Source organism: Falco naumanni, chromosome 16 (assembly GCF_017639655.2).
Source record: "Falco naumanni isolate bFalNau1 chromosome 16, bFalNau1.pat, whole genome shotgun sequence".
NCBI lineage: Eukaryota > Metazoa > Chordata > Aves > Falconiformes > Falconidae > Falco > Falco naumanni.
The window spans coordinates 6460695-6473974 of record NC_054069.1 but is presented as its reverse complement, the minus strand read 5'-3'; the positions used below and the strand labels follow the sequence as shown (position 1 = coordinate 6473974).

The 13280-nt window shown below is 46.8% G+C and overlaps 1 protein-coding gene across 1 annotated transcript; it reads left to right on the top strand.

The window, feature by feature from the left end:
- Positions 1 to 1176: 1176 nt before the first annotated feature.
- On the top strand, positions 1177 to 12376 carry LAYN (layilin). The gene is made up of 7 exons (XM_040616280.1): positions 1177 to 1243; positions 3414 to 3711; positions 6032 to 6189; positions 6571 to 6609; positions 6979 to 7062; positions 7832 to 7934; positions 8671 to 12376. Exons 1-7 carry the CDS (start codon positions 1177 to 1179, stop codon positions 9026 to 9028), a joined length of 1107 nt encoding a protein of 368 aa, XP_040472214.1. The 3' UTR covers positions 9029 to 12376.
- The last annotated feature ends 904 nt before the right edge of the window (positions 12377 to 13280 follow it).

Genomic DNA, 13280 nt, shown 5'->3' with positions numbered 1-13280 from the left:
ATGTCTCACGAAAACCTTAGTCCTCGTTGAAGCTCATGAAAGCAGTGGAGTTGCCTTTGTCAAGTTGCTCAGGTGTCTAGTTATTTATTAAATTTATTACATCTGAGCCTTGATGACCAAGGGCTTAAGAAACGTTCAGTTTTAGAACATCATCGATGCGCACGTGTCACATCCACACTGCAGAGCCACCGGGTTAGCTCAGCACCAGCACCCGCCTGTGACGTTCCCGACTTTTGGTGGCCTGGGGGGGAGCGTCTTAATGGTATTTTGAAGGATCTTTCTCTATTTAAGCAGAAATAGTTTCTCCAACTGGACTCCCAAGAGTTGGTCCAGGTTTCCAAACTTCCATCAAATCATTGATCTCCTGTTTTAAAGCATTGGCCACAGGCAGCATCAGTCTGAGCCGAACCTGTGACTCCCACAGCTCCTGCATTCGCTGCTTTTGCTGTTCTGCCCCTTCCTGGAACCTGGAAAAACCCCTGGAATCTGGGAGGCGCGGGGCGGGCTGCGGGACACGGGCACACCGCCCTGCCTCCGCCGGGGGGGGCGCCTAAAAATAACGGGAACCGAGTTCCCGGCTTCTGGAGCAGCTTCCCAAAGGCAGCTGCCCATGGGGGGGCGGGGGGGGGCAGCCGCTGGTGTCGGGGACCCACGTGTGGTACCGGTGCCCCCCCGCCCTGCGGGGGGGGGGGGGGGGGGGGGGGAAGCGGCCCCTGCGCGCACGGCTGGGGCGGGGGCGGGGGGCGCCGGGCAAGGGTGCGCAGCGGTGGGGCGGGTTCCCCCCTGCTCGCGGTGTGTTGGGGGGGGGGTCCCTCTGTCTCCCCCCGGGCTTTGGCTGGGGGGCTCTGCCGCTGCCGCCTCCTACCCCCGGGGGGGGCCGGCCCGCGGCCCCGGGGGCGGGATGGAGGGAGGAGGCGGGATGGGGGGGGTGGGGGCGGGAGGGAGGGAAGGGGTGGGATGGGGGGGAGGAGGAAGGATGGGCGGGGGGAACAGGGGGTACCGGGGGGGGCCGGCCCGCTGGCCCGCGGCCCCGGTGGGGCGGGGGTAGGGGGGGTGTCCCGGCGGGGGGGTTGGCCCGCGGCCCCGGGGGGCGGGATGGAGGGCGGGGGCGGGGGGTCGCGGCGGGGGCCGGGCTGGCGGGGGCGGGCGCCCCGCAGACGCCGGGGAGCGGGCAGGATGCTGGTGGCCGCGGCGCTGTGCGCGGCCGCGCTGGGCTGGGCGGCGGGGGCCCGGCGGCTGGGCGGTAAGGGGCCGGGGGGGGGTCCCCGCGGGGTCCCCTGGGGGTCCCCGGGAGCGGGGTGGGCGCTGGGGTACGGGGCTGCGCTGCCTCGGGCGTTGCCGAAGAGTCCCGGTGCCGGGAGTGTCCGGCGCTGCCCCGGCTGGCAGCCGCCCCCCAGGTCCCCCCGGGCCCCCTTGCCGCCCCCCCCCCCCCCCCCCGAGCCCCTGTGGCTGCCGGGCCGCCCCCCGGCTGGGCGCGGGGGGATGCTGCCCCCCGGCAGGCGCCGCTGACGCGGCCAGATGTGCAGCAGCTGGCGGCAGGACCGGCCGTGCCGTGGGTGCAGCACCCAGCCGGGCGGGCCCCGGGCACGGGGGGGGGCGGGGGGGGGCGCCCCCTGCCCCGACAGGTTGGTGCCTTCAGCCGGGAGCCTGCACACTGTCACCTGTGAGTAATGTGCGTGTTGCTCCAACCTGAGGCAAATCGTTTCGTTGCATCTATAACTACGTTTGTCGTTGTGCCCCGCTCCTGTCTGCAGTAGGGCTCCTGCGGGGGTGGGGGTGGGGTGGGGGGGGCAGCTGGCAGCTGGGGGTGTGTTGCTTTGCCTGAGTTTTCCACTTCTCAGGAACACTGACACATCCCTTGTCTTGCATGACCGAGGCTCCCTGCAGTCAGGCTGTGGCACATCTCGAGCAGGCAGTGAGGAGATACGGGGAAAGCACAAGGAAGCCTGTCTGCATCTGCGTATCCAGTTGTCCTGTTACCCAAAATATATTTGGGAACTTAACTAGCAGCGAAGTCTAGGCAGTCATCAACTACAATAAATTTTTCATGAGCTGAAAGCAACGGCAGATTTTGCTGGTAAGACAGAGATTTTCTGCCAGTTAATGGGGGAAAAAAAACCGAGTTTGTTTATCGGAAAAGAACCTGAGTGCAGTTTGTGACACTATTTCTAGACAGTTGCTGCAGTTTTTTGATGCATTGTGTTTTTCTCATGCCTTTCACAACAGCAGTGGACGTATCCCTCAGGAGAGGTAAGGGGGTTTTGCCGTTTGGACCAAGCCTGCATGTGTGCTCAGTTACCGAGAGAAACACAGGATATGCCTGGAGATGTATTTTTAATAGTTTAGTCAGCTTAATCTAACTTTATTTAATTTCTGGGTAAAATGTTAGCAGACTCTGTGATTTCACGTACTTAACTGTTCAAAAATTCCAGTGCAAAAGGTGTTTTAAATTCCCACTCTTAGACTGGCCATGGCAGGAAACTGCAAAAATAAAGAAAAGCCAGCGTGTATCCCATGGAGGGGTTTGTACGGACCTGTGCTCACATCCCATTCGTTCTGAGTGCGTTACAAATCATGCTGAACGTTTTTCTTCCGTAAAAACATGTAGGTTAGCAGATTGTGCCTGCTGTGTGTTTGAAAAGAAATATTTACCGAGTTAAACAAAACTGTTTGTTTCCACAAGTCTAAATATTGGGACTCTTCTGCTGAGAAGCATACAAGTGCATAATTTTAGATTATGTCTCTTTTCACTTTGGTCTTTAATTTCCTTCTCATCAAAATAAGCCATGCTGCTTCCTGCGTGAGAAAGTCCTCGGCTTATGACGGTCTGAAAACACGCGTTTGCTCCTGGGGCGGTGGGTACCACCACAGCGTGGGGTGATGCTCACTGTTGGACCAGGTGGACACATCTCTGTCCGCTGCAGTATATACCCCATGAAACTTAACTGCGTATACCCCCAACGATAAATCATTGTTATCTCTGCTTGTGGAGGGGATCTCTAATTTTAGCCATTTAAATTCCTTTTAAAATAACAATAATTATTTTTAAAAAGCCTCCTTGAAATCTTGTAAAGGAACTCTAAAAGGTTGCACATGTCAGCTTCTGCTCTGGCACAGCATCGCGTCTCTGTAAGGAGCTCCAAGGGTCTTCAAATCGCTGAAAATTCCTGAGGGAGCGGAGAAATGCAGGACGTGAAGAGCAGTGCCGTGAGGATCAGCCTAAGCTGTTACGTGCAGTGAGCAAAGTTTGGAGGTGCCTTTCCCCAGTCCAGTAATACAAGAGGCTTTTTACCTGTGTTGTTTTCCATACAAACTCCCGTACAGTGCAAAACTCAAAAAAACTGAACTATTGGCATCTATTTTTGGTACTAACAGTCATAGTTGCTCTAACAGGTTTCTTTCCGTTCCTGCAGGACAGACGGTTTGCCGGGGTGGAACACAGCGACCATGCTACAAAGTCGTTTATTTTCATGATGCTTCACGCAGGGTCGGCTATGAGGAAGCACACCTCGCCTGCAGAGCTGACGGTGGACATCTAGTCAGCATCGAAACAGAAGCAGAGCAAAGACTGATTGAAAAATTCATTGAGAGTCTCTTAGCTTCTGATGGAGATTTTTGGATAGGGCTTAGGAGGAAAAAGGAGAAGGTAGACAATAGTACGGAGTGTCAGAACCTCTACTCCTGGTCAGATGGCAGTTCATCCAAGTTTCGGTGAGTACCTGTGAGTGAGACTGGGAAGAGTATTTATAGGTCAGGGACTGTCACCTGCCGTTAGCGATCAGAGAGGATTATTTCAAAAGAATCAAGCAGTGTTGTCCCAGCTGTCGTCTGCGTTCCTTCTGCAGTCATTAAAGAGTGGTGGTATCTCCAGAGAGCGATTCATCCCATCCAGACATAAGCAATAGGCAAGTTACCGCAGTCTAGAGACCCTGCTTGCTCTCTGTTGCTCTATATCAGACACCCAGAGTGTCTAGCTTGGGCTAGATTGATAATTTTTGATTGCTAAAAAGAGGTAGAAAAACAAGCGATCCGGTCTTTTAAAATCTCCAGTTAGGCAAGTACAAAATAAGTGCTTTGACCTGAAGGTTCCTGCGCCTCGGATCCCCTGAGGTCTTGTTCCTGATGTCCTGAGCGATGGGCCCTTCTCATTGTACCTGCTGAGGGAGCAGCACTTCTTTCCTGCGGGACAGTAACATTGGAGAGCTGCAGTATTTGCTGTAGATGTGAAAAAAATGTCACAACACTTACTAGATTTACACTTCCTTGTCTTAAAGTGAGCAGAACCACAGCATTTTCTTTAAAATATAAAGGCAACAACATTTACAACCAGTACAAGGTTGCTGGAGTTGTTTTCACTACTTTCACATTTCTGTTCAGTATGGAATCGAAATGCGTTTAGCCTCAAACGTTCTGCTAAATAATGATTTGATTTCAATCGTGAGTCAGTTTTCTACACAAAAGATATTCTTAGCTCTAGGCCTACAAGGTCTGCCTTTCTGTGGTACAGAAGTAGAAAATCTGCTCTAAACATCGCCAGGTTGATGAAAGCCCTAGCAACAGGGTGCCAGCTCTACAGGGAACTTCAGGTTCAAGACTCTTTTGCCTGGTAGGTATTTACTATTAAACCTGTGATTAATTTTAAAAAGTCAGGCTATACAATGTTCAGTCATTATCCTGAACTTCTTGCTGCATTTACAGTGGTTGAACTGCAAATTTCACGAAATAACCCAAACATTCTTAAATAATTTATGGCAACATGTCAAATGTATGACGAGTCTGCCTTTGCATTCTTCTTTATATTGGACATGTGTAAAAATACCTCGTTATTGTGAACTTTATGCTTGGGGAACCCGTAAAAATTGTAGTCACTCTGTGCAGGAATGAATAAAACAGATCTGCTGTTAGTACTGATCAATATATTAAAGTTTCTGCTGTGGTTCAGATGTTGGGGGTAGGTCATAGGAAGCTGGAACCAGATCTGCTGCTGCTTTATTGCCTTTCGTTGGTGAGACACAGGTTATTTATGGTACGTGACAAAGCCAAGGGAGAGGTCAGGGGCATGGCAGCGAGGGGGCACTAGGGGATGAACAAAGCAAGGGAGAAATACAGCATTGTAATGATTGAAAAAATACTGCTTCAACACGTGGGGGGGGTTTCCCCATGTTGAATACCTTGGTAATATCTGGAATTCTGTATATTGTATGGATCGGCTCTCAGCCAGTGCTTGGCATGCAGAACATTGCTTGTTCCAAAATCAGTAGGTATTGAAGACTTTCTCAAAATCAGGACACAGCCGTAGAAGGTTTCTCTGTGGTGCCTAAAACGCTTCTTCAGTGATGAGCGTATTACAGAGCACTAAGCAGTGAGGTCTTCCTGTGTACTGCTTGGAAGGGCTCACACAGTTTTCTGGTGGTGAAGTTTATTACTAAAAAAAAAAATAAAAAAAATAAAAAATTGTCCACAAGACAAGTTTTATGCATATTAGTGTTTTTCTAGACAGACAAAACCAGATCTTGCTTTAGCTTTTTCATTTTCTTCTCAAGTCAAGGAATCATAGAATGGTTTGGGTTGGAAGTGACCTTAAAGATCCTCTAGTCAAATTTTGCAGGCATTGGGCACTGAGGCTAGAAAGCAAAAATCACTCCGACAGATGACTTTGCACAGGTCTAAAATTGTGTAGAGGAAGTCCATGGGCTCCTGAGCTTTTACTCGGCCTCGCAGGGGACATTCAGGCAGTGAGGTACTCAACCCTTCACTCCCTGATATTTGTTGAACACCTTGCTCACCGAGGTTTCTTTGAAAAGTAAGAATTCCCAAAAGAGAAGATACGCTGTAAATCATTGTATTGTTGTTCCTACTTTTACAGATTGGAATTGGCAGGAGGTGAGGGTGGAGGGGGGTGGGCTGAGCTGTAATCCGCTTTGATTCTGCCCTCTCTGGTGCCCTGCATGCTGTATTCCCATCTGAGCTTCTGCAGTACCGTGGGAAGTGACGTCAAGTCTTGCTTGACACGTTTGTTGTATTTTCTTAGGAACTGGTATGTAGATGAGCCATCCTGTGGGAGTGAAATCTGTGTTGTGATGTACCACCAGCCATCTGCCCCACCAGGTGTCGGAGGTCCTTACATGTTTCAATGGAACGATGACAGATGCAACATGAAAAATAACTTCATTTGCAAATATCCTCTTGGTAATGAGTCATTCTGTAGCTTTAAAAACCAACCTGCTCGCAGTCCCCCGAAAGGAGGTATGAGGAGATTGCAGTAACGGATAGGGAAACCCTTGCTTAGCTTCACTGCAAAGATCTAGTGGGAGACATATCTTTAAATTTATGCAAGTCCTGGGGAAAGCAACCGCAGTATCTTACTGTGTGTAGCTACTTGGCTTGTGAGTCTATGTGAATTGTCAGAGTAATTTTCTAAAATTTTCTAAAGTATTTGCGGTCTCAAAGGCAGCCTGAGGGAGAGAGAACACTCAAGAAGGGTGCTGATGTTGTTAGACTATATTCAATACGTTTGGTCTCCCTGCTCAAGCTTATGAGGCAATTGTGCAAATCTTTTTTTTCTTTCAGAGAAGCCAACAGATGCTCCAATAGATAATTCTCAAAGAGGTAAGTTACAGGTATTTGTTCGGGGCTTTTTTTAAATGATATGCTAACCTTCAGTAGAAATACTCCGTATTACATTCATTGCCAAGGATACTCCCAGACTGAAAACTTCCTAAGCAAGAAGCTGCACTGCAGTTCGCGCTTTCCTCGTGCTATTCCATAATCCATTCTGCAGGAACACAGTCTTGCCGTAGTAGATGCAGGATCTGGGACCGCTGGTCACGCCGCACAAACCTAAGCAGAAGAATACTAGCCCACCTTACACATCTTTGCAGCTGGCAGCCTCTTCCATCTCCTCTCACCCTCGCTTTTGATGATTCTTAAATTCTTCCAAATAACACCTGTAATATTAATTAAGCTGCTTCTTTCCAGGTGCCGCAACAGAGCCGTTAAACCCAGTATTCCCAGAAGAACGCCGTAAGAAAGACGCTAATGTAACAGTTGTAGAAGCCAAAGGTATGTTGTGCATTCAACAGCCACCTTGTTCTCTAACTGCGCAGGCCCACGTTCCTCACGTGTGGCTGCAAACGGTCAACATTTCAGTCTGAAGTGTGTGACCCTAGATTTAGAAGACTAATTTAGACACCGGCACCTGAAAAAAAAAAAAACAACAACAAAAAAAAAACCAAAACAAAACTTCCCTCAAATATTTTCCAATACAAACCTAAACCAATCGCTTTGGCTACCGCAATGTTCTAAATCTAAAGCTGTGCGAAATATTCGGGGTCTGAAAAAGGGACTTTTGATTTATTGAATCACTTTTGGATGTCTAAATTGTTAATGTTTTGTTTGTAAGTTTATTAGTAACTATGGAAACCTTTTGGTTTCTTCCTACCACGCTGACTTCCCCCCCTACAAACTCAGAGATCAAAAAAGACATTTTGCTCTCTGAAATCTTTTGGCTGAGGGTTCCTAAGCTTTTTAAAGATAGCGTGTCTGAATGATTTGCACTATTGCTGCCTTCTTACAGCGAGGCTTGTTGGTTCCTCATCTTGAAGATTCGAGCTTATTTGGCTTTAACCTGCTTAACTAGGTGGTTGGTCTCTGTTAATTTGCTGCCTTTGAGAAGAAGTAGATACTGCTAGATCGTTAACAACTGAGGTCGTAACGCCCACTGAGGTGTGATGATGCTGTCATTTGGAACTGTCAGGTTTTTTAGGAAGTTCTGTACATGTCAAATACAACTGGAAGTGAATAAAAGCCGGAATTTCATTTTTACCCCTAGGACCTGTTCAGACTCTTGCCTACATCCTTATTCCCAGCATTCCTGTGCTGCTTCTCCTGATGGTCATTACAGCCACCTTCTGCTTTTGGCTCTCTGTGAAGAGGTGAGTGAACCTGTGTGTCGTGGTTTAACCCCCGCCGGCAACCCAGCACCACACAGCTGCTCGCTCACTCCCCCCACAGTGGGATGGGGTGGGGAGAGAATAGGAAAGAAGAAGTGAGAAAACTCATGGGTTGGGGTAAAGACAGTTTAGTAGGTAAAGCAAAAGCCATGCACACAAGCAAAGCAAAACAAGGGATTCATTCACCACTTCCCATGGGCAGGCAGGTGCTCAGCCATCTCCAGGAAAGCTGGGCTCCATCACACGTTAACAGGGACTTGGGAAGACCAACACCATAACGCCAAACATCCCTCCCTTCCTCCTCCTTCCCGCAGCTTTTATACTTAGCGTGATGTTCAGTGGTACGGAATATCTCTTTGGCTACCTCAGGTCAGCTGTCCTGGCGGTGTCCTCTCCCAGTTCCCCGTGCCCCTCCAGCCCTCTCCTGGCAGGGTCTGAGAAACTGAAAAGTCCTTGGCTTAGGATAAACATTACCCAGCAGCAACCAAAATCATCCGTGCGCTATCAACGTTGTTCTCACACCAAATCCAAAATGCAGTGCTGCACCAGCTGCTAAGAAGAAAATTAACTCTATCCTGGCTGAAAGCAGGACAAGGCGACTCAGGCTGTGAGTGTCAGCTTTCCTCGGGAGTCATCATTGGTGTAAAAGAGGTGTGGGTTTATTTTGTATTTGCCTCTGTGAAATATTATGACCTGTGCTCTTTCCTCCATCCCTAAGGAGGCAGGAGCGAATAGATGCAAGCCCAAAGGAGGAAGATGCATGGCTGTCTAACCCCAGGAGGAACAGCCCAAATCTGGATATTTACAAAGTAATCAAGACGCAATCAGAAGCAGATCTGGCTGGAACCAGGCCTGACACGAAGAATTCTTCCTTCCGGATGCAGGAAGATAAGGTGCTTGACAGCCTCTCCAGGGATGATGACGATGCTGCAACGAACACATCAACCAGTGGCTTTGTGACCTTGGCCAGTACTGGCAGTGGCTTTGTGACCAACGATATCTATGAGCTGTGCGGAGATCGTGTGGGGAGGAGCCAGGAATCGGCCTGGGTGGAGAATGAGATTTATGGATATTAAGGAAATGGACAAAAAAAAAAGCCTGGACTATGGATGACAAAGTGAATATCAGTACAAGCTGACCTGCCCGCCGTATGCACGTGTTTTAACGTTAGCATATGTGATGTATATCCTGGTTTTGCATTGTCCCTATATTTTTCTCTTTTTTAAGAGATATGCTTTTTTTAAAGATCCAGACTGAAAAGAATGTGTATATTTTGCTTTGCATCAAGCCCCCTTTGCTCCAGGAATGGCTTGTTAATACTGTTGATTTTGGTTTACTGTTGGTTTTGTGGGGGTTTTTTTGGCACTCCAGAGATTTGCCTTTGAAACTAAAAGACAATCCAAAATCCCTACTTATTTAACTGACCTACTTAACTCTGACTTAACACAAAGGTGTCCACTGTCACACCTGGATTCTCATAGGTGTCTGCTTCATCCCCTTCCTTCTAGTTCTTACCACCAAGGCAGCGTACACGAGTCACAGTGCATAACCGCGTTATTTATGCCATTAGGTTGGTTTTTAAAGAATCCCAGCAAGTTCTTTGGAGTCACAAGGTGAGCTCTGCTCCCTCTCCCACTAGCAAAAGGAGTTGCAAAGCAAGGAACACGGGGCTTCTCTGCAATGATAAAGGAAGGGAATGGGGTACTCCAAAGCATTCTGCTTTCTCTTGGGGAATTACAGAAGCCTGTAATTAACAAAGATGTGCTAATTTGGCCTAAATGACAAATTGAGTACCACTTCCTCTCTTACAGGAGGAATAACCAGTTGCAGTTTTATTCTAGATCTTTTTTCTCCTTGGGCCTGTGACAGGTACTGCATTCCATGAAGACTGACATCCCGATGTTAATCTCCATAGAGATGGAATTTATGACGTAGTAGTTGAACGTAAAGAATTGGATAAAAAACAGCATTTTGACAGGTAAACTGAAGTGGCATGCTAATCACTCATAATAAATTATCTGGTTTCTATTTACAGGGACTTCACATATTCCAGTATGTAGATTAAAGAAGTGTTAAGGTGAGGTACTCAGGACAGTCCACAGAATTTCCTCTCTGGCAGCACAAGGGAATGGCGTCTTAATTTACCATAGTTTTTAAGGCGTCATTTTGAAGCCAGTATTAGATACCTCCCATTTTCCTGCACCTTTGGAGGAGTAGAAATGAATGGCAGCAGGGCATAGCAACTGCCACACAACTAAATATAAATACAGGTGAAATGAGACTTTTCCTGTTAGATAGGAACAAGGAGGAACACGAAGCAACACTGTTTACCTCAGGGAAAAAAATTCGGAGTCTGTGAGTCACTGCTGGACTCCTAAGGGAAAGAGACGAGACGATCCTTCACACTAAGGGTTTTTTTTTTCAGAATATTATCTCTGTTTCTGTTATCTGCAGCACGTGTATTAAAGTTGTTAAGAAGCTAGGAGGAATCATTTGCCATGGAAGTGGGATGGAGGACCTGTCCAAATGTCTGCAGAAACAACTTCAGGCTGGAGTTTTATCCTCTCTGAGGTGTATAGAGTCAGGCCGGGCTAACGGGATATTTTAAGAGTTGCACTGAGTTTAAATTTCTCTTGAGTGAACAGATAATGTATAGTTATTTTAGTCAACTGCACATAAATATGAGATTCATGATGTAGGAAGGTAAAGACACCTGTGGTGAACTATTCCAAGATCAACTGAATTTAACTTGGTCATTGGTATGTTTTAATACTTCAAGAGACCCCTTGTCTCACAAGAATAAGGAATATATATTGGAAAAGAGAGAAAGGTGGTCCCATGCATATCAAAAAAATTCAGAGCGCTGTCTTTTCTGCTTGGGAGGATAATGTCATTTATTACTGTGAATGCAGAAAGGCAACAAAATGAAAAGTTGGGTGCCAAATATTTTCTTTAAACTGCACTCGCCTAGCTGTGGTTTGGTGAAGAGACACCTGGGCTTACCCACAGCAAGCTGAATACTGCACAACTTTACTTGGAATCAAGAAGGTGCAGAATTTGCCCATCAGCATGGATTTTTAAGTAACTAGATGTCTTTGATTTTGAGCTCATCACGTGGAAAAGTTTTCATCTTCCATGCATTAGACAGAGGACTTTCCAGCATCTCCCTTATAAGCTTGTAATTTCCTATGCCATGTAATACAGAGAGCATCACTGTATACGTTTGCTGGGAGGAACATAGCAAAGGGGACACGGGAGCAGTGCTGACAACCTGGGATTGCAATTAACTCGGTTTTGGCTAGGGCTTTCTGATACGTATTTTGTTCGTGTGACATAAATGTTTGTCTCACAGTTAAAAGGACTCAGCGACCTTCACGGGAGCTTGGAGCTAACTCCTGTGGCAAGGTCTGTGCACTGCTGCATTTGTCAGTGCAGCCAAGTGTAACAGGAATCTGGATAAAGACTGAGATTCATATTGACTTGAATGTGCTCAGAGCAAATGTCATGGGTTTGCTTTAGCCGAATTCCATTGTAAAAGCTACTTACAAGAAGTTGGAAGTACTTGCAATTACCCAAGCTTTTGGAAAGGGATAGGAAGGGAACTCAGATTTCTCCAATAAGCACATGCTCTTGGTCCCATAAAGGACTCTTTCTGTAATATGTTTGATGTTAATACCGAGATCTGAAAAACGGAAAATACATTTATAAGTAAAAGATTCCTCCCACTGAAAGGGACAGGCACAACCCATGCCTGTGCTCCCCAGGTGCCTCAGGCTATAGACGGACAATGCAGCGTTGGTTTGTACATTCTGCTTATTAAAGGTAGTTGTCCTTACCTGAACACGTCGGTGCTACATGGACGTGTGGAGTCTGGAGCACAAGTTCTGAAGCAAGCGGTAGATTCTAAGGTAAAGTCAGTGGCCATGAAGTACTGATAGCAACAGTTTGGGCACTGGATTTTTTTTTTTTTTTTGGTACAGAGCTAGTCTGAGTTTCTTATGTGAATTGAGTCCAGCTGTTAACACTGAAGTCACGAATATGTTTAGAGGTTTGCATTCAGAGCTGTACGGCTTCTTGCTAGGGATCTTTGCATGTTCGTAGCTGTGTGCGTGTACAAAGCACTGCGAAGCTAAGCCATTAAGATTTATCTGTCCTGTCTGATCTGGTATCTCAGCTATTTCATACACTGGTTTATATATTCTCAAGGCAAATATGTTCAGCTTTGAGTAAACCAGCACATTTTGTTTTGTCTGCATTTACTCTGTTTTCAATTATTCCAGCAATGGAGCTGTTCCTTAAAAATGGAGTTTTATTTGATTGTATCCCATTGAACCAAGAAAAGAGTGCCACGTAGAGAACCAAGTACATTGAATGTTGGAAAGCTGGACGTCTGCACTGAAGAAAATAAAGCATTTAGGACATTATTGTGTACCTGGAGCCATTTGGATTCAGCTCTGTACTCTGTCTCAGTCTGATCTTAACTACTGCGTGTCTCAGTCCCATGTGAAAAACAGAAATAACAGCATTTTGCAGGCTTCCAGGGACGTCTGAAATCTAAAAATGAGTGACTCTGAAGTGATTCTGAGATTACAATAATGAGGCCTTGTAATTGACAAAATTTTAATTTTATTGTCCAGCAGATCTGTGCAGCAATTTTGAAGCATGTCTAGACTAAGTCATTATGTATAAAAAATTATTTGATTAAAGATAGGGTTTAGTTGAGCAGTTCTGGTACCTGGCCCTGTGTATAGCAGGTCATCTTTTTTACTTTGTCAGATCGTGTCTGACCTTTTCACAAGCCAAATAAAAACAGTAAATACCTGTTTATCTATCTATGTCTAAAAAAATTCCACCCCAAGTTTTGCCATTCTCTATTACTTGCAATTATATCAACTTTCCAGCAAAGCTTTTGTCCATAGGTCTCGGTCAAGCACAGGACTTCTGAACACAGGAGTACTTACTGCAGTAAGACAAGACTACAGGTTACTGAAGTTAGTCCTCAGTGTTTTGATTTAAACAGTCAAGGGACATTTTCAAGCTTTATAGCCCTGTCTGGACTTCTCACATCCTCAGTTCAGATTTACTTAGTGGAGTCTTAAGCAATCTTGAAGATTGCCATGTAAGACAGCCTGGGTGCGGGGGTTGCTCAGCCTGGAGAAGGGAAGGCTCCGGGGAGACCTTAGAGCACCTTCCAGCACCCAAAGGGGCCACCAGAAAGCTGGAGAGGGGCTTCTTACGGGGGCGTGTAGCGACAGGACAAGGGGGAATGGCTTTCAACTGAAAGAGGGTAGATTTTGATTAGATATGAGGAAGAAATTCTTCACTGTG